The sequence below is a fragment of the Anolis carolinensis genome, chromosome 4, assembly GCF_035594765.1.
Source record: "Anolis carolinensis isolate JA03-04 chromosome 4, rAnoCar3.1.pri, whole genome shotgun sequence".
Taxonomy (NCBI): Eukaryota; Metazoa; Chordata; class Lepidosauria; order Squamata; family Dactyloidae; genus Anolis; species Anolis carolinensis.
The window spans coordinates 120839047-120862830 of NC_085844.1; the positions used below are offsets into that span (position 1 = coordinate 120839047).

General features: G+C 39.5%; 1 protein-coding gene across 3 annotated transcripts in view; it reads left to right on the forward strand.

The window, feature by feature from the left end:
* The window catches only part of dsp (desmoplakin), a 64526-nt gene extending 43702 nt beyond the window's left edge, over nt 1-20824 (forward strand). Inside the window, exons 15-24 of one of the 3 annotated variants that reach the window (XM_062977705.1) lie at nt 953-1167; nt 3280-3446; nt 4639-4777; nt 6018-6211; nt 6953-7115; nt 8023-8106; nt 8633-8740; nt 9422-9520; nt 11067-11564; nt 16985-20824. In XM_062977705.1, coding sequence (XP_062833775.1) covers nt 953-1167; nt 3280-3446; nt 4639-4777; nt 6018-6211; nt 6953-7115; nt 8023-8106; nt 8633-8740; nt 9422-9520; nt 11067-11564; nt 16985-20185 — 4868 coding nt within the window. In that variant the 3' untranslated portion in view covers nt 20186-20824. Of the gene's footprint in view, nt 1-952; nt 1168-3279; nt 3447-4638; nt 4778-6017; nt 6212-6952; nt 7116-8022; nt 8107-8632; nt 8741-9421; nt 9521-11066; nt 13362-16984 lie in introns of all 3 variants that reach the window. The other 2 variants (XM_062977704.1, XM_008114975.2) reach the window with 2 other exon arrangements.
* The last annotated feature ends 2960 nt before the right edge of the window (nt 20825-23784 follow it).

Sequence of the window (23784 nt, forward strand, 5' to 3'; positions counted from 1 at the left end):
TTTCCCAAGCTCTGCTTCAGCATTGTGCAAACTTTGCAAAGAGAGAGAAAGAAAGCAAGATCTAACAAAGAAGTTCTTGATGTTTGGTTTTTATACAGGCCTGCAAGTAACTAGAGACCCCCAGTTATTGACTAATACTTACTAATTTGGTAGAATCCTATCTGGTGTATGCCCAGCCTTTATCAGCTCATGTACTTTGCCAGATGATAGCGAAGGGAAGACAAATATTAGTCTATTTAGCATTTGAGGACAGTCACCCTATATTTGTGGTTTGAGTGTTGAACTAGGACTCTGAGACCAAGATTTGAACCCTCACTCAGCTATGGAAACCCAGTGGGTAACCTGGAGCAAATCATGTTGTCTCAGTTGTAGGAGACATTGTTAAATGTCTTCTGAACAAATCTTGCCAAGAAAGGCCATGATAAAGTCATCCAAGGTCACCATAAGTCGGAAATGATGTGAATGCACACAACAACAAGCCTGTTCCAAGTGCTGTGGCCAGAGCATAATATCAGCTGTGATGTTGTGTGCCTCCCCTATTCATAGGAGTTTACTTTCTCAAACATGAAAAATGATCCAGTGCATTTCCTATTAATTCAGGATCAGGCAGAAGATAGATTGGAAACTTCTGGTAGATCTCTGAAGTAAGGATTTTGAATTCTCAGCTGTTTAGCTTCAAAATGGCATCATCGCTTCCCTTATCCTCCAGTTGTCTTTCTGAATTCAGAGAGGTGAAGATTGGATCTTTTTGCAGAAGGACTGAGATCTGAATTCAAGTCAATTACTCCAAAGAAATTCTTGGATTCATTTTTTAAACATTCTTAGCATCTGTCAACTGCACGAAGTCCTAGTTGTTAGATTTTGGGTTGTCATTTTAAGAAAGCAGGCCCTGAAATCTGTTTTTCTCTTGTTCTAACACTTTTGACGATGTCTCTTTCTTCCCACTCTTTAGTTGTGCCGACTGAAGTAATTCACGTGGGTTCTTCCAATCAAGTTCAGGTTCCAGACCGGTTTCAACTGGAGAAGCAAGAGGCATGGTTGCTGATGGAGCTGCAGAAACTTCGGCGCCAGATTGAGAATTGCGAGCTCCGAATGGTGCAGCGGACACCTCTCCAGCTGGATCAAGGAGCTTCTCACAATTTGTCTGTGAGAATCTGTGAATTAGAGGTAGGCATGATTTACACTGCAGAGGTCGATTGTGCTCTGAAAGCCAAAATGTTCTTGAGATCCTTGCTGTCACTACTCCTCTTCTTCCTTTTATGTTATTTTTCAAGACCAGACAAAAGAAAGAACAAAGCTGAGAGCACATATAGTTTCCTTGCAAAGCTTGGGCAAATTACCTTTAGATCAAAATTCAAAGGATTTCTCCAGCCAGCATGGCCATTGGCTAGAAAATATTGTGGGAGTTGAGTTTTAAAATGTAACTTTTCCAAGCTCTGCTTATAAGCTGTACGATGTGATCAGAGTGTAGTTTTCCTTTCTATAGATGACAAGAATTACCACGACACATGTGTCAAACTCAATGCCTGTGAAGTGAATCTGGCCCCCCATGTCATTTTATGTGGCCCTCCAGGTGCTGGACTACAACTTCTATACTCCTCATTATTGGACTTATTATTGATGAGAGTTGTGATATAGTGACATCTGGAAGGCTGCATTTGTTCTGTTTAGTCAGAACAGTGGGGTTTGAATTTAGATACAAAGGCTTGTGGTTATGATGTGTGACTTTAAAATGTCCTTTAACCTTTTCCCTGCCTCAAAGCCGAAAGTGTTGTTGGGCTGCAATTCCATCATCCCCTGTTCACATGATGGATAAACAAAAGTGATGAGAGTTGTTGCTCAATAACATTTGGGGTTCCAAACTAGGTTAACTATTAAAGAACACTGACCACTATGTAAAAAAAATGCTCTCTGTTTCCATGGATTCTTGTCCATGGATTCAGTGGTCCTTTGAAGGCAACCATGAGGCTGATGTGGCCCTCAATGAAAATGGGATTGCTATCCCTGGACTACAGTATGAGCAGGGGTGGGGAGTGAAGTTTACTTAGAGTATCTCACATTGAGTTCCATGTATTTCCTGTTCAAAAAAAGTCAGAAAGGAGATGTGAAAGATGGTGTGACAACTATGGTGTAATTAGGATTATGTGTGTACTCTGTACTAAAAAAACCTGAGAAGACATGCATTATTTCAGTTGCTTGAGATATTTTGAATTAAACAAATGTGCTTATTTTGCATTACATATTTATACTCCTACAAAGAGGCTCTGTGAAACAATGCAGCTACATTTCCTGGGGATTACTAGAAGATTGTATTCCTCTCCTCACTTCTTTATAGTTTTGCTTCATCCACAAACTCTCAAGCATTAGCAATTTGGAACCACAAGGACAAAGAAATCAAATTTGTATCATTCCTTTCTTCATCAAAATGGGACTCACAGGATACATCTGTGCTGTAGAGTTAATGCAATTTGACTCCACTTTTACTCAGTGCTATCTCAGGAGCTGTGGTTTCACAAGGTCTTTAGCCTTCTTTTGCCAAAGAGTGCTGATGCCTCACCAAACTAGTAACACCTATGATTCAATAGCATAGAGCCAGGAAAGTTAAAGTGGTGTCAAACTGAATTATATTCTACAATATATAGATGCACCCATTGTTGAAATTTTTCAGCTGATAGTATCTACACTTACTTGGCCCTTACACAAAATTATAACATGAGTGCAGGCTGATGCACAATATAGTACATCTAAAAACCTTATTAGAGATATTCTCTTAGAGGCAATCAGCTTATTGGGGTGTTTTTTTAAATGATAGAGGATAAATTTAGAATGAATGCAACAGAACGAATGCCAGTTGGGAATCATGCAAGGCTGGCAAGCTGATGGAGTGACATAGGTTCCCAAATGGTCTCATTCACTCTGCTTGTCTCCTTAACATGCTATGCCTGAACAGTTGGGCATTACATTCAAGGGCAAATCCTTTTTTTTTTTTTTTGTAATGTGCACCTTCATAATTAAGGTGTTCATTACATTTGATGGCTCATTATTGTTGTTAATAATTGTTACTTGTTTCCAGCATCTGACATTCACATTTCTCTACAGAGAGATTTGACTTGACTATTGTAGCAAATGGCTGTTGGTAGCCCTTTTCTCTATGTATATGTTTTGAGAAAGGCATGTTCTATACCAAAACTAGGTTCATATGCATTTGTGTGAATTATCTTCCTAGTCATTTAAAAGTGTGGGTAGATTACAGTACATATATTTCTTTTCTTTTCTCAGGGGGTACAAAATGAATCCCAGGCAATGGCAGAGGCTCTCAACAGACAGAATGATTATCTTCCCAATTTTAGAGGATCTGAAAAATATATCTACTTGCAATCCGAAATCAATGCTTTGTTTAGCAAACTGGAAAATATTAATGCAGTTTCTGCTGGCTATTTGGACAGGTAAGGAATCAGACAAGTGGTCCTGTGGTGTTTAGTGGTTATTCCGATTCCAGAGATGTCTTGTTTTTTAAGACATGTTTTGAGAAGATCTTAAAAATATTTTAGGTGTTTTGATAGTTTGAGCAAAGTTACTAAAATTCTGCAGTAAAGAGATCAAAAGTCTTCAGTAAAATAATCATGCAAAGCCACTTGCGATAATGCAGATGTCCCAGTTTGCAGCAATAAACTCAGATTCCCTCATCCTATCAAATTGGACTTTTGGTTTGCTGCATATATTCTTTATCACTGCTCCACATTTATGGATGCCAGAGTGCAGTAATGAACAAACTGGTACTGAGCCAGTATCAGCTATTGCAGTCAAGGAACTTTCATATTACAGCCATTGTTCCTACAATTGCTGCATAAAAGATTTTCATGTTTAAGGCCCACTTATGAACCTTATGAACCCATAGAGTTCTCAGTTAGCAAATGCTCTTAACTGCTATGCTATTCTGGCCATTTTAATTAATGTTTTAGATTTTTGTGTGTGTGTGTGTCAGGAGCAAGTTGAGAAACTGCAAGTTGCTTCTGGTTTTAGATAAGCACTAGCTATTTTTTTCCGCCTGTTGATACCTCCTGTGTACAGAAAAAGGAAAGCAAAATTACAATCTTTCTAAAATGGCCAGGGTGGTGATTGGATTGGACCATGCCTTATTTGTTTCACCGTTTTCCTGATGCATTTTATTGATTGTAGTTGTCCTGTGATGCAACTTTATTCACTTCTTTTCCTAAGTTAATCCAGTTCTGATCAATGAAGAGTGTGTGTATGTGCCTTCAAGTTTCTTATTGATTATCACGACCCAATTAATTTCATGGTATTTTCCTAGACAAAGAATATTCAGAGGCATTTTTGTCAATTCCTTCCTCTGAAATACAGCCTGGTCTTTGTTAGTGTCTTCCACTGAAATACTACCCAGAGCTGATCCTACTTTGTGTCCAAGATGAGTCAGGATCTGATGACTGAATATTCAGGCCCTAATCCGTGAAAGTTAGTTCTACATAAGTTTCCAAAGGATTGTAATGTTTATTCTTTTATTTTTTGTGACCACTTTGATCATGCAAGAAAACATAGCTTAGAAGTGGGCAAATCAAACAAATATTATCTTCATAACTTGGAGGCTTGATTTTTTTAAAAATGTATTATTTGCTTTAGCTTGAATGCACTGAGATCACTGCTTCAGGCCATTCTCCAAACTGATGATGTGATAAGAGTTATTGAAGTCAGGCTTACTGAAGAGGACACCCTTTCTTTGGACCCAGACAAAGTGGAAGCTTACCGTGCCAGCCTAAAGGTGAGAGCGAGCAATCTTTTTTTTTTATTGGTGAGGAACAGTGAACCAGTTACTCATATGTTTAGCCTGCAGAAGAGAAGGCTGAGAGGAGACATGATAGCCATGTACAAATACGTGAAGGGAAGTCATAGGGAGGAGGGAGCAAGCTTGTTTTCTGCTGCCCTGCAGACTAGGACATGGAACAATGGCTTCAAACTACAGGAAAGGAGATTCCACCTGAACATCAGGAAGAACTTCCTCACTGTGAGGGCTGTTCGACAGTGGAACTCTCTCCCCGGGGCCGTGGTGGAGGCTCCTTCTTTGGAGGCTTTTAAGCAGAGGCTGGATGGCCATCTGTCGGGGGTGCTTTGAATGCGATTTCCTGCTTCTTAGCAGGGGGTTGGACTGGATGGCCCATATGGTCTCTTCCAACTCTACTATTCTATGATTCTATGATTCTATGATATTGGCTGGGTTCACCCCAAATGAGAAGGCAAATCTCTTAAAATGCCTAGTTCATTTTTCACAGGTAGCAAGCTGATGTTTGCTGCTCACTCACTTCTGCTTCCCCCACTAGTCTTCACAGTGCCTAGAGCAGAAGTGGGGAATGTGTGGCCCTTTAGGTGTTCTTGGACTACACTTCCCACCAACTTTTGCTACTGACAGCATAGGTTGATGGGAGCTGAGGCTTCACTGTGCACTTTAGTGAGCCATTCGTTCCCTACCCCCAAGATGCAGTAATCAGAAAAGGGATTCCACCTAAAGAGTCAACAAAAAAAGAGATTCTACCTAAACATTAAGAGGAACTTTTTTTACTATAAGAATTTTCCAGTAATGTAATGGACTACCTTCAAGAGTGGTAGACTCTCGATATTTGGAGATCTTTCAATACAGGTTGGATGAATACCTTTCAGGTGTGCTATAGTTGGGTATCCCTGCATAGCAGGGAAGTTGGACCGGATGGCACTTGTAGTCATTTCCAATTCTAAAAGTCTGTTATGTCTCTAAGGCTCTTAATATGTAGACCAGGCATGGGCAGACTTCGACCCTCCGGGTGTTTTGAACTTCAACTCCTACAATTCCTAACAGCCGAAGTTTATCCATGCCTGATCTAGACAAAGAACGACTCTGACCTGAATTTTTCACTGAAAGTCAAGTGTGTTCATCTACAAGACAACTTGCTCTTTCTTAAACCGTACAGAGATTTAGAATATACATTCTGAATCACCTTTTTTTTGATGGTGTACGTTTGTTTTTCTAGAAAATGAAAGCGGACCTTAGCGCGAAGAAGTCCCTGCTCAGCATTTTGGAAGCAGAGCTGCAGAAGGTCCTTCAGATTCACTCCCAATCATCCCAGTCATATGTTCTGTATGGTTTAGATCTTGGAAAGTACACGGACAAAGTCAACCAGCTGACAGACCGTTGGCAAAGGGTAGAGAAGCAAATAGATGACAGGTTTGTTATTGCTTCCCAGTGCTTTTCCCCCTGTGGTCCTTGTTTTATAGTGAAATACAATCTTCAGTGTGAATCAAGGTTTTGTGAGTTCTACAATTGCATTGCAGAAAGGAAGAACATACAATCTGTAGCCTTTCTGGTGTTGAATTACATACGCTGGATTGCCTCACTTTTTACTATGCAGGCTGATGGAAAAATGTAATTCAACATCATCTGAAGGAGAAGTTTGTCTAATCAATAGAAAATCTGTGAAATTGACTTTCAGGACCAATTTTGAATTAAACGTTGGTAACCTAAAGTTGATATTGCCTAATTTTTCCAAAATTGTTCTTGAGCTGAACTGTGAGAACATTGATTACATGAGCTGAAAGTATACTTCTGTACTGGGCTTTTCAGCTGAAAGCATTTCAGAAAGAAGATATTCTTTAAGAAACAAATTATATGTGAATATCTATTCTAAATATCTTATACACTTGTATTCAGTGAAGCCTTTCCATGGGTTTCTCACAAGAGGAAAATTGATGCCTCTTTTATTAGTCAAGGGCTGTAGCTCAGAGCTAGAACTCATATTTTGTATATAAATCCTGGACATAATTCCTGGTATCATCAGTCCAAAACAAGAGGTGAAGGAAACCCGCCTTACATCTGAATTTTCTGCTGATTGTCATCATAGGTAGAATGAAATAGATCAGTGTCCAAATCAATATAAGACAGCCTGATATTCTGATACATGTCTTGTAGGTCTTGGGATTTAGAAAAGCAGGTGAAGCAGCTGAGAACCTACCGAGATATCTACCAGGCTTTGAACAAATGGATTGGTGATGCCAAGCGCCGGCAGGATACTATCGAAAGCATGAAACTGGGAGATGTTAGCACTGTCATGAGATACTTGCAGGAACAAAAGGTATTGTTGTTTTGTGCGCTACAGTATACCTATTTTCCAGAATAAATCAGCAAAGTGACAGTGCAAGACTTCCTTGGGTCCAGTAACAACTCTTTAACACACTATTATCTATTGGTGGGAGGAGGCTAGTGACACCACCACAGAACTCCATTACCGTACAGCCTCTTATCTGCAAGGAATAGGTTTTTGAACTTTATTGTGGAAATAAAAAAAATTGGTTAACAGCAAAACCTGATGAAATGAACAACTTCCACTGTTGGAGGACCTAAGAAATTGCTAGAGTGGTATCCTCTCTGGAAATTTGCTCGGTCTTCCAGGGCAACTTTATGATAATTTCTGGTGTAAACATACCATAGAATCACCTAGAGGACCTAGAAAATTCCAAGAAAGGACATATTTCATTGGGTGTAAGTAGGTGAAACAGTGGGTACTAGTCTCATAGGTACAGGGCAGCTGACTGGATTTTAGGGACGGGGTTCAAGGGCTGGATTAGGAATGTAACTACTATATTGAAATTATGCTACTGATCCAGGATCTCAGCCATAATTTGGGATGGGAATCAAGTGGTGCTCAAATATTGTTTGACTGCACGTATCGGCTGTTTTAGCTAGCAGTGAAGAATGATGGGATTTGCTGTCGAGCAGCATTGGAAGAGGTGCATATTTCCTGTCACTGATAATTCATAGTTAGTATCAGGCCAGAATACCTATTGACATATTAGTGGCTAAAGATGGGGTGGAAGACCTTGACTTTAGTCCCAAGTTAAAATCTTGATTTAGTCAGTATGTTTGGGGAGATAGAACTGAGTAAATGGAAAGGTACTTGCCTGTCTCCTGAACCAGGTAATTTTGACTGCTGGGAATCTGATTAAAATCTTTTGCTTTGTTTTTCTTTTTGGTTTTGGTAGAACTTACACAGCGAAGTAACAGGCAAGCGAGACAGAGTGGAAGAAGTGGTCAAGAATGCAGAGGTGTGCTCAGCGGCAATCAAGGTACAGTTATTTTGAACACTTTCCATTAAGAATTTAATTTTAATACAAGGACTTAATCCTACCAGTTTCCTTAATGCCAGAGTAATCTCTTTCACCCTTCACACCCCTATTTCTAAACTTAGTTATTGGGAAAATGAAAGTTACAAAACACAGATCCCATGACTAGCTGATATATTTCTGATGGTTTATCCATAGTACTCTGGTGGATCTAAAAACTTTCTAGTGCATAAGTTGAAAAGCAGAAAAACATTTAATAAATCAGTGATAAAGATCTCCTCATGGATCTCTTCTGAGGGGAATAAAATGAAAATACAATATCTCTTCCAAGCCATTCCCATCTCATTGTCACTTATATTTTGGAGTTTAAAAGTTTTACCCATTTTAGCTTTCCAACTTTCATTTTTTTCATTTGAAAGGATGGTTTGGGATTCATTTTCTGTCCTGGGGTCCTCAAAAGCCCAGGCCAGGAAACATGTAACAAAAATCTTTGCTGATTATATTGTGTCTGCTTATTTTTCATTTTCAGGATTATGAACTCCTGGCTGCTACATATAGTTCAGGACTGGAGACTTTGCTGAACATTCCTCTCAAGCGGACTGTGGTCCAGTCTCCTTCAGGACTCATCCTGCAAGAGGTATTGGCCTTTCCTTACATGATATTCTAATTATCTTCCATGGTGACATCTTCTTGGTCAGGGTGTTGGTTTTAACTGATACTTCAATAATGCAGCTGTAAGGTCCAAATGCAGTTCTGAAGGAAAAGTGCAATCATGTAGGGATTACCAGCAGTAATCCCTACATGATAAAGCGGAAGCGTGATATATAGAAACAAAATGTGAAGTAACTGTTGTACAACCTAGAATCACTTTTAATGCAGGGTTTTCTATGAGGCTGCAATTTTTTAAATGTACAGTAGAGTCTCACTTATCCAACATAAATGGGCCGGCAGAACATTGGATAAGCAAAACTCTTGGATAATAAGGAGGGATTAAGAAAAAAGCCTATTAAACATAAAATTACATTATGATTTTACAAATTAAGCACCAAAACATCATGTTTTACAAGAAACTGACAGAAAAAGAAGTTCAATACCCAGTAATGTTACATAGTAATTACTGTATTTACGAATTTAGCACCAAAACATTGCAACATTTACTACAAAAATAATGACTACTAAAAGGCAGACTGAGTTGGATAATACAGAACATTGGATAAGTGAAGCTTGGATAAGTCAGACTCTACTGTATTTCAGACTCTAGTTATGGTATTTGGATGGAGCTTCATGGGTTTTCGTTCTTGTTTTTTTTCTCCCTCAGGCTGCTGAGATTCAGACTCGATACATTGAGCTTCTAACAAGATCAGGAGATTATTACAAGTTCTTGAGTGAAATGTTAAAGAGTTTGGAAGACTTAAAGGTAAACTTTGTCTTTATGCATTGTAAAATTATAAAATGTGCAGTGTATCTGATGTAGGTGCTTTGTAGAGGAGGGTGGTATTTAAAAAAAATTATGATAGTAATAATAATAGCATTAGTGCAATCACAACATTCTGCATAACCTGCATTCAATGTGTATGTTGATTTGCCAGTTTGACTGTACTTGTTTGGTGTTGGAAGGGTTATAGACATGTGATTGTACTAAGGATGTTCAGACTCAGGACTCCATTTTGTATTCTGTTTATGTTTGGTCTTCAATGAAAGCAGGCGTATGTGTCCACACCTCAGTGGAGGTAGATGCATGTTTGCATCAGACCTCAGTGGAGGTGGATGCATGTTGCCGTTTGGACTTCAATAGAGAAGTATGCTTATGGACTTAAGTGAGTATAAGTATACTTAAAGACTATGGACTATTAATTAAAATGGTACCCTGTGTACTCAACACAGAGAAGCCACATCCCATCTGTAATTGAACTTCAATAAGAAATGTGCCTGTATGGTGATTAATACAAGATATTTATGAGTAAACAAGAAATGTTATTCTTCAAAGAAGACTTTTTTAAAAAAAATACTCTGAGTGTATATTTTAAGCTAAAATGTTTTAAAAGGAGTGAATATGTTTTGGGCAACTACAACTACAATTTCATCTTCAAAGAAACAACCATCCTCTGGTAACCAAATATATTTTTGTAGTGGCATGTCTTTGTCCTTGGCAGTTTAAAGACATAGTTCTTCAGATTAACAGCTGAGTTACCTGTGTGCCATTGCATGAATGCTTGTGAATATCACTTGTTCAAAGAGTTGACTTCTAATAAGGCCATGCTTTTCTTGACTAGTGGTTTTCAAAAGGTGGTCTCCACATATTCATAGAGATTCACATTTGCCAAAAGGATATGTGCCCAGAGACTGGGTACAGTTATTTTCCAATACGTTCTAACACTTGTTTTAGTTAATATATGGTTTCCACCATTAAAACCATGTTTTCCTGCTATACATTTCACTCTCTACTGAAGAAGCATAGCTTTTCCCCATGCACATGAGAGCATGATATGGGGCATATACGTGTGGTGCATGACATTTCTGTTTATAACAAAAAAGTGCCATTTGTGACAAATTGAATAGTTTTTGTGCAACTCTTTTTCCAATCGACCAATTTTTAGTGTAGAGTTGATACAGTCAGCTAGATTGTTAGTTTGGAAACACATCGATATATCCCCTTGTCTTTTAAAAATAAATCTAAAGGGAAGTAAATGTGTCTTACACACCTCACCTGCAAATCTGTTTTCAGAACTAGGATTTCGTTCCAAAAACATGCACTATTCTGTTTTTTCCAGACATCATAATTTCTTATGTTTAACGTTACTGGGCTATGTCAGAGTCTGATTCGTTTGGGTTCACAAGAGAGCCCAAGGTTTGTTACAATCAAACATGAAAAGATATTGCTTAGGTTTTTTAATATATATATATATATGTAGATGGTAAAATTGGCTGTCATGGCTAATTGTTTTTCATTTTTGACTTTGCAGATGAAAAGCACCAAAATAGAACTGTTGGAGGAAGAGTTGAGACTGGCCAGAGATGCCAATTCTGACAACAGCAATAAGCACAAATTTTTGGAGCAAAACTTGCAGAAGTACCAACTGGAAATTTCTCAGCTGAAAGCCAAATTTATGAGCTTGGAAGAGATGAAGAGGCAAGCTGAAATGGATGGCAGTTCTGCAAAGCAAAACTTGGACAAATGCTATGGTCAAATAAAAGATCTGAATGACAGAATAACAAGACTGACCTATGAGATTGAAGATGAGAAGAGGAAAAGGAAGCTATTAGAAGACAGATATGAGCAGCAGAAGACTGACTTTGACCAACTACAGAAGACAAGGCAGAATGAGAAAGAAGGCCTTGGTCGCCAAAAGATAGAAACTGAGAAGATCGTCAAGGAGAAGGAGTATGAGATAGAAAGATTAAGAGTTCTTCTCCAGGATGAGGGGACACGGAAGAGGGAGTATGAAAATGAGCTGGCTAAGGTAAGAAACCAGTTTAATGAGGAGATGAGTAATATAAAGAACAAGTATGAAACAGAGATTAACATAAAGAAGACCACCATCCACCAAATAGCATCCCAGAAAGAAGATGATGCCAAAAACCTCCGATCACAGATCGATCGGCTCCAGAGAGAGAATAGAGACCTGAAGGATGAGATTGTCCGCCTCAACAATACCATCCTAGAAACTACGGATCAACGGAGGAGGGCAGAAGAGAATATTCTGCAGCAAAAAGCATGTGGCTCAGAGTTGATGCAGCAAAAGCAAACGCTGGAGTTGGAGCTGAAACAGATTATCCAGCTGCGCAATGAAGACAACGGAAAGTACAAGCAGGCACTTGAGGATGCTGCTTCAACCATCCAGGAAAGAACCAAGGAGCTTGAAAGATTAAAGATTCAGCTGCAGGAAGAGGCCAAAAATCGATGGGAACTTGAGAATGAATTGGCTAAGGTAAGGAACAGTTATGACGAGGAAATTATTAGTTTAAAGAACAAGTATGAGACTGAAATTAATATTACAAAGACCACAATAACTCAGGTGACAGTGCAAAAGGAGGAGGAAAGCAATAATTATCGAACACAGCTTGACAATGTCATCAGAGAAAATCGGAGCTTGTGTGAGGAAATTAGGAGACTGAAAAAGACAATAAGCCAAACCACAGAAAACCTTAGACAAGTAGAAGAAAGTGCTCAGCAACAAAAAGCCATTAGCTCAGAAATCTCGCAAAAGAAGCATCAGATTGAAATTGAGTTCAAGCAAACTGTCCAGAAATACTCAGATGAGAACATGCGTTACAAACAGTCACTTGATGACTCTGCAAGAACAATTAAAGAGAAAAATAAAGAGATTGAAAAGCTGCGAAAATTGTTAGAAGCAGAGACAAATCAGAGGAAATCTATGGAGGAGGAAAATATTCGATTGCAAAGAGTTCAATTTGATCTGGAGAAGGTCAACATCAATGCAACAGAGACCATCAGCAGGTTGAAAGGGCAGGAGCAGGAGCTGGGGCGGCTAAAAAGCGAATACGAAAGACTTGCCCAAGACAAAAAAGGGAAAGATCAAGAGAGCACAAGGCTTCAGAGTAAAGTAAAAGACCTACAGCATCAGAAACACACACTGGAAGAGGAACTGAATAGGCAGTCTAGAACTCTAGCTGAAGAAACTTCCAAGAAGAAGAAGGTGGAGGAGGAGTTAGAAACCCTGAGGAGGTCTTTCAGAGATCAAGCTGTTAAGATCACAAACCTCACTCAGCAGATAGAGGAGGTTTCAATTATAAAGAAAAGGAGTGAAGATGACTTGAGACACCAAAGAGAGGTGCTAGATAATCACATGAGAGATAAGCAAAGATACATGGAGGAGGCAAGGAAGTACACTTTAGAGGTTGAAACTTTGCGCCGCCAGATGGTCCAAGAACAGGAGAACCTAAAACAGGCCCATGTGCGCAATGAGCACTTGCAGAAGGCGATTGAGGACAAGAGCAAAAGCCTCAATGAGTGCAAGATAGAAATTGAAAGACTTCAGTCTCTTACCGAAAACCTTACAAAAGAACACTTGATGTTAGAGGAAGAGCTGCGCAATTTAAGATTGGAGTATGATGATCTAAGAAGGGGAAAAACTGAAGTGGATGAGGAAAAAAATGCCACAATAATTGATCTCAGAAGTCAACTACAAACAAGCAGCAAGCATACCCTGGAACTTCAGGGTCTGATAAATGGTTTACAGAAAGAAAGGGACAATTTGAGACAGGAAATTGAAAAATTCCAAAAGCAAGCTCTGGAGGTATTCACAAATATTTGATCACAACTTTACTGTCCCTCAAATGCCATAATTTAATATCAAATGCATATTCACTCAATCAGTGCACACTAAATCAATGCATCTTAACTTTAATTCGTTCCCTCTTCCCTTCAATTTGCCATTTAGTTTCAGGTCAGGTTTGAACTCCTTACAGAGACTATTGTTAAAAATACTCTGTAAAACCTGAACCGGAAGCAGTGAACTCCATATTTTATTTTATTTTTTATTTAATTTATATGCCACCTTTCTCCCAGCATGGGACCCAAGGTGACTTCCAAAAACAATTGTCTGATGGGACTTCCACCTCCACTTACTTCTTTCTCTTGCCCCTTTTTCAGATTCTGAAGTTGAGGGAACAGCTATACTGCATTTGTTTTGCTCACAGGATTAGTGCCAGGTTTAGTTGTACTTAAAGTAGACATTTTGATGACATTAACTCAAATTCTATTGAAGTCTGGATCTCATCCAATATAAAAACTCTATTACCATAATTTGATATAGAATGGCATTAGAGCTGGGTTTGAATCCTTGCCTAGCCTTTGAAACCCGCTTTCTGCCTTTAGAGGGAGGCAATGACAAACCACATCTGAATTAATATTGCCAAGAAAACTTTAGGCTCGGTTAGCCATGAGTTGACTTAGAAGGCAATTCATGCCTTTGAAAATACATTTTCCCTAGAGAGCATAGCTAAATCTTTCACTAGAAAATGCAAGGCTGGAGGTCATAATTCCAAATTTCCATACTACCTTTGTCCTTCAGTTTCCCTGGTATCTCCTCCCCAAAGAGAAAAAGTACTGAGCTTGCAGGTCTTCTGACCCTGCTTGGGACATTACATTACTCATGAAGTTACATACTGAAACATATCCTTACCTCCTTTGCTTCCCCTGCCCCTTTATCGTGTATTTTTGTACAAATGCAAATATACACATACACATCTTTAGAATGTGCAGCTACACTGGTTTCCTATATTTGATGTACATGTTATTACAGTGTACATTTTCCCTCTTTGTTTCATACATATGTGCATGAACACATGGTTATTTTGATGGCATATATATTTGTTAGGGCCCCTCGTGGCGCAGCGTGTTAAAGCGCTGAACTGCTGAACTTGCGGATCAAAAGGTCACAGGTTCAAATCCGGGGAGCGGAGTGAGCGCCCGCTGTTAGCCCCAACTTCTGCCACCTAGCAGTTCAAAAACATGCAAATGTGAGTAGATCAATAAGTACCGCTTCAGTGGGAAGGTAATGGTGCTCCATGCAGTCATGTCAACCACATGACCTTGAAAGTGTCTACGGACAATGCCGGCTCTTTGGCTTAGAAATGGAGATGAGCGCCAACCCCCAGTCGGACACGACTGGACTTACTGTCAGGGGAAAACCTTTACCTTTACCTCTATATTTCCTACTCATGCCATTGCTTCTCATTATCAAATGTTAAATCTATAATTCATAGTCTACAACAAAACTAACCAAATATAAAGCTATTGAAATATATGTTGCTTTATAACTGTCTCTTGAAGCTCTAACTGTTAATTTTTAAATCACCTTTTAATGTATTTCTCCTATCTTTGTTAGCTGGCTTTTCTATTTCTGCAGCACAAACCAAACACCATGATTTATAGCACTGCATTCCAATTAGTGGAGCCCCCAGTGGCGCAGTGGGTTAAACCCTTGTGCCAGAAGGACTGATGACCGAAAGGTCCGTGGTTCTAATCAGAGGAGCGGACTGAGCTCCTGTCTGTCAGCTCTAGCTCTCCATGCGGGGACATGAGAGAAGCCTCCCATCAAAACATCCGGGTGTCCTCTGGGCAATGTCCTTGCAGACGGCCAATTCTCTCAAAGCAGAAGTGACTTGCAGTTTCTCAAGTTGCTCCTGATACAGAAAAAAAAATCTAATTAGTGAGCAAACATTGCTATAGTTCAGCGTTGCTTCATTTCTCGCCCATTGAAATGAATAGAGGCATTGTATAAGCCATATTTGGAGAAGTGTATTTTTTTCAACATTTGCTCTTTCTGCTTCTCACATCTGCCATATAAATGTGCATTTTACACATGTATGCTGTATTTGTGTGCACATTGGTATACATTAAGAGTTGTACCTCCTAATAGAAGGCTGTACTAATAGTGTGATGCAGTTAAGGTAATTATATGAACAACATGTAACAGTTCATGAAAACAGAATCACTTTATTTATTTATTTATTATGGAGATTTCTATGCCACCTTTCTCCAGGACGGACCCAAGGTGGCTCACATATTTAAAAATTTACATACAAATAGTTATTTATTTATTTCGTGTCAAAAGCACTGCATAATACAAATAGTTAAAAACCATAACTAAAACATTATTAAAGGTTTAATAATCCTTAAAAACTTTCCGTATTATTGAACATTAAAAGTTAAAATCAATCTAAAATTCCCTATTCTTTTGTATCCATAAGTGCCTGGCATCTAATGACATCTAATTAGTACCCAAACCCACTTTGGTGCCAATCTGATAATATGTTATATATTAAATGCCAATAAGATAGTGATTTGGAAGTTTGTCAATGATCTGGAAAAAATGTAGGTCATGTTTTACTGTAGTTGGAATATAGATGTGCTACATTTAGATGAAATATAAAATAAAGAAACAAATATTTGATATTTAGACAGTAAAGGAAAACACCCACACTGCAATGTTGCATTCTATAGTTTCAATCCAGAGGGGGGGAGAAATCTGTGGATAAAAAAATCTCCATTAAAATCAGGGGGGATAATTCTTGAGTGGAAGCTCCTCCTTTCATGGGAGCTTGTTCTTATTGCTGCATGGACACTGGAATTCCTGTATCCACAAGTGTGTGTTCTAAAAGGTTGTGAGTTGTTATTGTGCTCAACTGATTTACATCTACCAATATTATCAGTTGAACATATTCATCCAGGAATTTCTCACCCTTTTCAATAAATCTAGGATTTTGTAACAGAAGTAATACTAAAGTATTGGAATTCCAACATTCATTTGTACAAAACTGCAGCCAAAATTAAGACAGCCAAGAACATATATTTAGACTGTAGAAGAGGAAAAAGTATGATATTTTGGACTTTGGGCAAACAATCTATGCATATTTCCTATTGATTCATAGGGGAGAGATTGACAATGCAATCATCTATATCTATATATCTGTATAGATATATATCTTTAACAGAAATAAATGCTACAAATTCAGTGGGGGTTATTCCAAAGAACGTATGTGTGAAAGATACGGTATATACACTTACTGGGAACTGATTTCAATTCACCTCATTGGGACTTATCTGTAAGTAGTCATACATAGGATTGTACTGCAAAATGCATGCTTAGCATTTATGTTAAGAGCACCAGGAGCTAAAAGTACCTCACTATGTCTGGACAGAGCAACAGGCTCCTTAGGTTGAAAAAAGTAGACATTCTGTATTAAAACAAATCCATAAATTCACACATATATAGTATCTGTTAAACTACAGTAAAGTTATCCAATTCCCTTTCTTGAGAGGCTGAAATTGTAGGTAACAAGAAATAGATTTTATTGGCTCTTGGAGGAGGTGCTCATCTTTCTCCCTGTTTTTTCTCCCTCCTTTAAAACACAGGCATCCCATAGGATTCAGGAATCTAAAAACCAGTGTAATCATGTTATGCAAGAGCGAGAAGCACTGCTGATAAAAATAAACACCCTGGAACAAGATAAAGCAAGACTGCTGAGGTTAGAAGAAGAGCTAAATCGCTCCAAATCCACATTGGATTCAGAAACTCGCTTGAAAATGCGACTTGAGAATGAGAAGCAGCAAATCATGAATGACTTAAACCAGTGGAAGAGCCAATATTCACGGAAGGAAGAGACAATCAGGAAGATTGAATCTGAGAGAGACAAAAGTGATAGGGAGAAGAGTGCCTTGCTGGTAGAAATTGAGAGGCTGCAGGCAGAGATTAAGAGGATTGAAGAAAGGTATCGGTCCCGTTTAGAAGAGACAAGCAGGAAGAGCCAGTCAGAGATGGAAGCAGAGCGCCTGAGACTGCAAAGGGAAATAGAGAGACTAAAGCAGCGGCCTTACGGGGCCCACAGATGCACCCAGACTGAAGAAGACTTTGCAATTGATGCTTCCAAGCTGCTGTTCAATGGCCTACGGAAAAAAATAACAGCTGTCCAGCTCTACGAATGCCAGCTGCTAGACAAATGCACCCTGGACAAACTGTTGAGAGGGCAAAAGTCAGTGGAGGAAGTTGCTGCTGATCTTGAACCTTACCTGAAAGGAGCAGGGGCTATTGCTGGAGCCTCTCTTAACCCCAAGGAAAAGTATTCTCTAGTGGAAGCCAAACGCAAGCAGCTCCTTACCCCAGAGAACACAATCCTGCTTCTGGAAGCCCAAGCCGCCACGGGAGGTGTGATCGATCCCCACCGGAATGAATTCCTGAGCGTGGACAGTGCTGTTGCGAGGGATCTGATCGATTTTGAGGACAGGGAACAAATCTATACAGCTGAAAAGGCTATCTCTGGTTTTAAAGACCCTTTCTCTGGAAAAACAGTGCCTGTAGCAGAAGCAATAAAGAAAAATCTGGTTGACAGGGATACTGGGATACGTCTTCTTGAAGCCCAGTTAGCTGCAGGGGGGATTGTCGACCCCATCAACAGTATCTTCTTGCCCAAAGACATCGCTTTGTCCCGTGGGGTGATTGATCGAGAGCTGTACAGGACTTTGAATAATCCTTCAAAGAATTTAATTGATCCTATCACTAAGAAGGCCATAAGTTACATGAAACTGAGGGAGAAATGCAGAATTGAACCACACACTGGGTTGCTTCTCCTCCCTGTACAGAAGAGGAGCATGTCATTCCAAGGGATTAGGAAACCCATCCCTGTTTCTGAATTGGTTGAATCTGGCATCATTCGGGAATCAACAGCAAATGACCTGGAAACTGGAGCAATCACAGTTGAAGAAGTCACCGACCGAATCAAAGATTTCCTGCAGGGCTCCAGCTGCATTGCTGGAATTTATAATGAAGCTACCAGAGAGAAACTTGGCATTTATCAGGCCATGAAGATAGGCTTGGTTAGACCAGGGACAGCACTTGAGTTGCTAGAAGCTCAAGCAGCCACTGGGTTCATTGTGGACCCTGTCAGCAATTCAAGACTAACAGTGGAAGAAGCCTACAAAAGAGGCTTAGTTGGAATAGAGTTTAAAGAGAAGCTTCTATCTGCCGAAAAAGCAGTCACTGGATACAAAGATCCAGAAACAGGAAATATAATCTCCTTGTTCCAAGCAATGAACAAAGAACTCATTGAGAAAGGCCATGGTATTCGTTTGTTGGAAGCCCAGATAGCCACTGGTGGGATCATTGACCCTAAGGAAAGTCATCGTCTGCCCGTTCACACAGCATACCAACGTGGGTACTTCAATGAAGAATTGAATGACATCCTTTCTGATCCCAGTGATGATACAAAAGGGTTTTTTGATCCCAACACCGAAGAGAACCTGACCTACCTGCAGCTGAAAGAAAGATGTATAATAGATGACGGGACTGGGCTCTGTCTCTTACCACTGAGAGAGAGGAAGAAGTTGGTGCAGACCTCACAAAAAAATACCCTTCGGAAACGCAGAGTTGTCATTGTTGATCCAGACACAGGCAAGGAGATGTCAGTTCAGGAGGCGTACAATAAAGGCCTGATAGATTATGACACTTACATGGACCTCTGTGACCAGGAATGTGAATGGGAAGAAATAACAATTACAGGATCAGATGGGAGCACAAGAGTTGTGCTTGTTGACAGAAAAACCGGAAACCAGTATGATATCCAAGATGCTCTTGATAAAGGTCTTGTCGACAGGAAATTCTTTGACCAGTACCGTTCTGGATCTTTAAGCCTCACACAGTTTGCAGATATGATTGCTTGCAGAAATGGTGCTGATGAGGTCTTCAGGCATGAGGCCATCACTAGATCTCCCACTGTCCTGAATATCAAGAGCGCATCTCTAGTGTTAAAGAGTGCTTCCGGTTCCTTTTCCGAATCCCTAGAGGAAACCACTCCCATTGCAGCCATATTTGACACAGAAAATTTGGAGAAAATCTCTATTTTGGAAGCTGTGCAACGAGGCATAGTTGACAGCATTACTGCCCAACGTTTGCTTGAAGCTCAAGCTTGCACAGGAGGCATAATATGCCCAACTACAGGCCAGCGGCTTTCCCTTGAGGATGCACGTACCCAAGGTCTTCTTGACCATGACATGGCCACCCGGCTGAAGCCAGCTCAGAAAGCCTTCATTGGGTTTGAAGGCATTAAGGGTCGAAATAGAATGTCTGCAGCAGAAGCAGTGAAGGAAAAGTGGCTACCCTATGAGGCAGGCCAACGCTTCCTTGAGTTTCAGTTTATCACAGGAGGCCTCATTGACCCTGAAGCACGGGGCAGAATCAGTACAGAAGAAGCAATTAGAAAAGGATTGATTGATGGCCGGACTGCCCAGAGATTACAAGACACTGGCAACTATGGGAAGATTTTGACCTGTCCAAAAACCAAACTGAAGATCTCCTACAAAGATGCAATGAATCGTTCAATGGTGGAAGACCAGTCTGGGCTCAGATTACTAGAAGCTTCTTCTGTTTCATCTAAAGGCATATCCAGCCCATATAATGTCTCTTCTGCACCAGGCTCGCGCTCTGGCTCACGCTCTGGCTCACGTTCTGGCTCACGCAGCGGATCAAGAAGAGGAAGTTTTGATGCTGGCACAAGTGGCTCATATTCTTATTCCTACACAACTGTGAGCAGCAGCAGCAGCAGCTCATTTGGCCGCCAATAATTAACCAGAAAGCTTATCACTTTTTAAAATTTTTCAATTACCAGGAATCTATATTCCTTTTTTATTAAAACAAACAATCCCAAAACAAAAAAATGAGAACTTGATGGTAATGGTAGTACTTGCTCAGGGTGAAATAGCTAAAGTGCAGAACAGACGTAAACCCAAATATAGGGTGCTTTCATTTTCATATTTTCCAAAGCTATTTTAAGGGGATGCAGAGTTGTGCAAAATGTAGGAATACAAGTATTTTCTTTTTTTAAACCAATATTTACATCTTTTCTCATGTATTTTGCATGCAGTTCACTGCTGCTTTTAGTCAATTTGCTGTTGCAAACTAGTAAGCTGGGTTTCATGTTTTTGTATTACTGTCAGGGTGCTTTTTAAGAACCATTTTCCTTTGCAGTGCAGTGCACAACAGTAATAATCTGTATCATCACCAAACAATGTTATCCTCAGTTGTGCTGGGCTATCTTTCCATTGGTCATTTCCCAATTTATTAGGGTGTATTTGTTAGAATGTGCTTTTCTTTTGCTGTGGACAATCTTTTGTTTGGTTTTGCTTGCTTGTTTTCTGTGCAATATCCAAGAGGCCTGACTGCATAACATTTAGTATTCTGGCAATAAAAATCTAAACCCTTGACCCATTTGTGAAATTATTTTGATATGTGTACATTTTGGAGCATCCACTTATCTAGGGAAGGGGTCACCATCCATTTGGGCCACCAAAATTTAGAGAAAGGACTCACAAAGAGCAACTCCCTTTCCAAACTGGCTGCCTTGCTAGTATTGGACAGTCACTAAACACCCATTTCATAGAAGGCAAACTGCAGAGGCTAAAAATCAACTTAATGTGCTCCGGGCTGTGGCGCAGCCTGGAGAGCAAGCCAGCTGCAACCAGCTGCAATGAATCACTCTGACCAGGAGGTCATGAGTTCGAGGCCCGCTCGGAGCCTATGTTTGTCTTATCTTTGTTCTATGTTAAAAGGCACTGAATGTTTGCCTATATGTGTAATGTGATCTGCCCTGAGTACCCTTCGGGGTGAGAAGGGCGGAATATAAATGCTATAAATAAATGTGCAAAAAAAAACCCCTGAGGTTTGATCTGAACTCTAAAACATTACGACATCCCTTTGGACTCTCAATTCCAAACTCTCCATTTCACATAGAGCAAACTTATGAGGCTCAAAGAATATGACCAAAAACCTGGGTTCAAGGCTGAACCTGAGCCTAATGTTAGATAATACAATTATAGCTTGTAACAAGGCCAATTATGCAAATAGAAGCCATTTATTTATTTATTTACAGTATTTATATTCTGCTCTTCTCACCCCGAAGGGGACTCAGGGTGGATCACAATGCACATATACATGGCAAACATTCAATGCCATTAGACATACAACATATATAGACAGACACAGAGGTAATTTAACATTTTCCAGCTTCCTGAGGATATGCTCTATTCCGGCCACGGGGAGCTGCTGCTTCACCGTCCACTTGTGACACTGAGTCCTTGATGGTAGCACTTCCTCAATCCTTTCCACACATTGCTTGAAGGTTTTATGGTGTCGTAAATTCATTAAATTAGCCTCCCTGACTAAAGCGGTACCTAAATTTCCTACTCGATGGATGCAACTGTCTTGGGCTACATAGGTCAACAGCAAGCTAGATTATTAATGGTCGGGAGCTTACTCCGACTCAGGCTGGCTTTAAACTCGTGACCTCTTAGTCAGTAGTGATTTACTGCAGCTGGCTACTAACCTGCTGTGCCACAACCTGGTCCAACATGATGTCATCAGAATAAATTGGGTATGTCAGTATGGATGTATTTATTTTACAATAGATCCTTAAAGGCAGAGAGATTGGAGATAGGAATCTTGGAATGGGACATGGAACATGACACTGAGTGAAGTTCTAAAGAGCTCTTGAGATCCCAATGAAGTTCTAGTTTATGAGCATATTTCCAAACCTACAACTGTACTCTTAAAGTATCAATATTCAAATCTAGGAAACATCTATATATAGCTACGATCTATATGTGTGTGTGTGTGTGTGTGTGTGTGTGTGTGTGTGTGTGTGTGTATATATATATATATATATATATAATATTATATAGCTACGATCAATATATATATATTTTGAACACACGAACAGAGGAAGCTGTCTTTTTTTTCCTGTTAGCCATATAGCACAAGGGTTTTGGAAACTTTTCCACTTGCAACCTCTTTCACCTGAAATTTTTTAATCATAATCTTGGCTATATAGTTACTGTATATAAAATAGCTATAGAAATCAAACATTTGTTGATAACAAATCAGCTTTTTCAAGGTTTGCTAAACAGGCTGGTTTCCGTTTTCATGAAGTACAATTGAAACGTCTGCAGAATCCACAGTAAACACTGCATGCTAGATTCATGTAAATGTCTAAACCGGCCAGTAGATGATCAGAAAATTTTTATTGTTATCAAATATTACTGTGTTTCCCCGAAAATAAGACAGTGTCTTATATTAATTTTTGCTCCCAAGGATGCTCTAGGTCTCATTTTCAAGGGATGTCTTATTTTTCCATGAAGAAGAATTCACATTAATTGTTGAACAAAAGAATGAACATTTATTATATACTGTACATTAGTTGTCATCACAAACCAGCATAACCAGACAAACTGAATCCTATCAAGAAATTCTTGTTACTACCATTAATTCCATGTCCAACACTCTACGGTATGTATATTTACCGATCCTGCATGCTCTGGTGTTCTGTTTGACGGACATGCTTCCAACCAAAAATTTTGCTAGGTCTTACTTTCAGGGGAGGCCTTATATTTAGCATTTCAGCAAAACCTCTACTAGGTCTTATTTTCTGGGGATGTCTTATTTTAGGGGAAACAGGGTATGTAACCCTAACACTGAGGTAGGGGACCCCTATATGGAGTCGGTGCTCACGGTTTAAGAACCAGTGATACAGCCGAGCCTACCATTACTACAAGCTGCTTTCTTGTGTGGAGGTCATTATCATCTACCTGATCTTTTCAAATAAAATCTTCTACATACAATGGATACCTCTAAAAAATCTATTTCCCACAATCAACCATCAATTTAGCAATTCTAATGTCAGTCTGATTTAACAGGAATATATTTTCTTGTCTATTTGGATAAACAGAAATTGCACTCTAATGTGATCTTCTTTTATATCAAACTCTCACAAGCACCCAAACAAAAAACATTGCTGGAAGAAGAGAGCAAAGGAGAAAGAACATTGTGATCTTGGCTACTTTTGTGAGTAGCCAATACACTGGATTTACATATTCAGCAAATCACAGATTGGAGGACACCGACGTCTGAAATTACTGGAAGGAAAGAATCAAAACACCTGAAGGTTTTATTCATAACATTTTAGGCCCCTTCCACACAGCTGTATAAAATCCACCATTAAACTGGATTATATGGAAGTGTGGACTCAGATAATCTGAGTTGATAATCTGGGTTATATGGCTGTGTGGAATGGCCCTTAGTTTGCCTGAAGCCACATATTGATTCCATCTTGTGTCACAGTGAAAAGCATTGTTTTTAAACATTCTATTGCTCTTCTGCACATCCACAATTC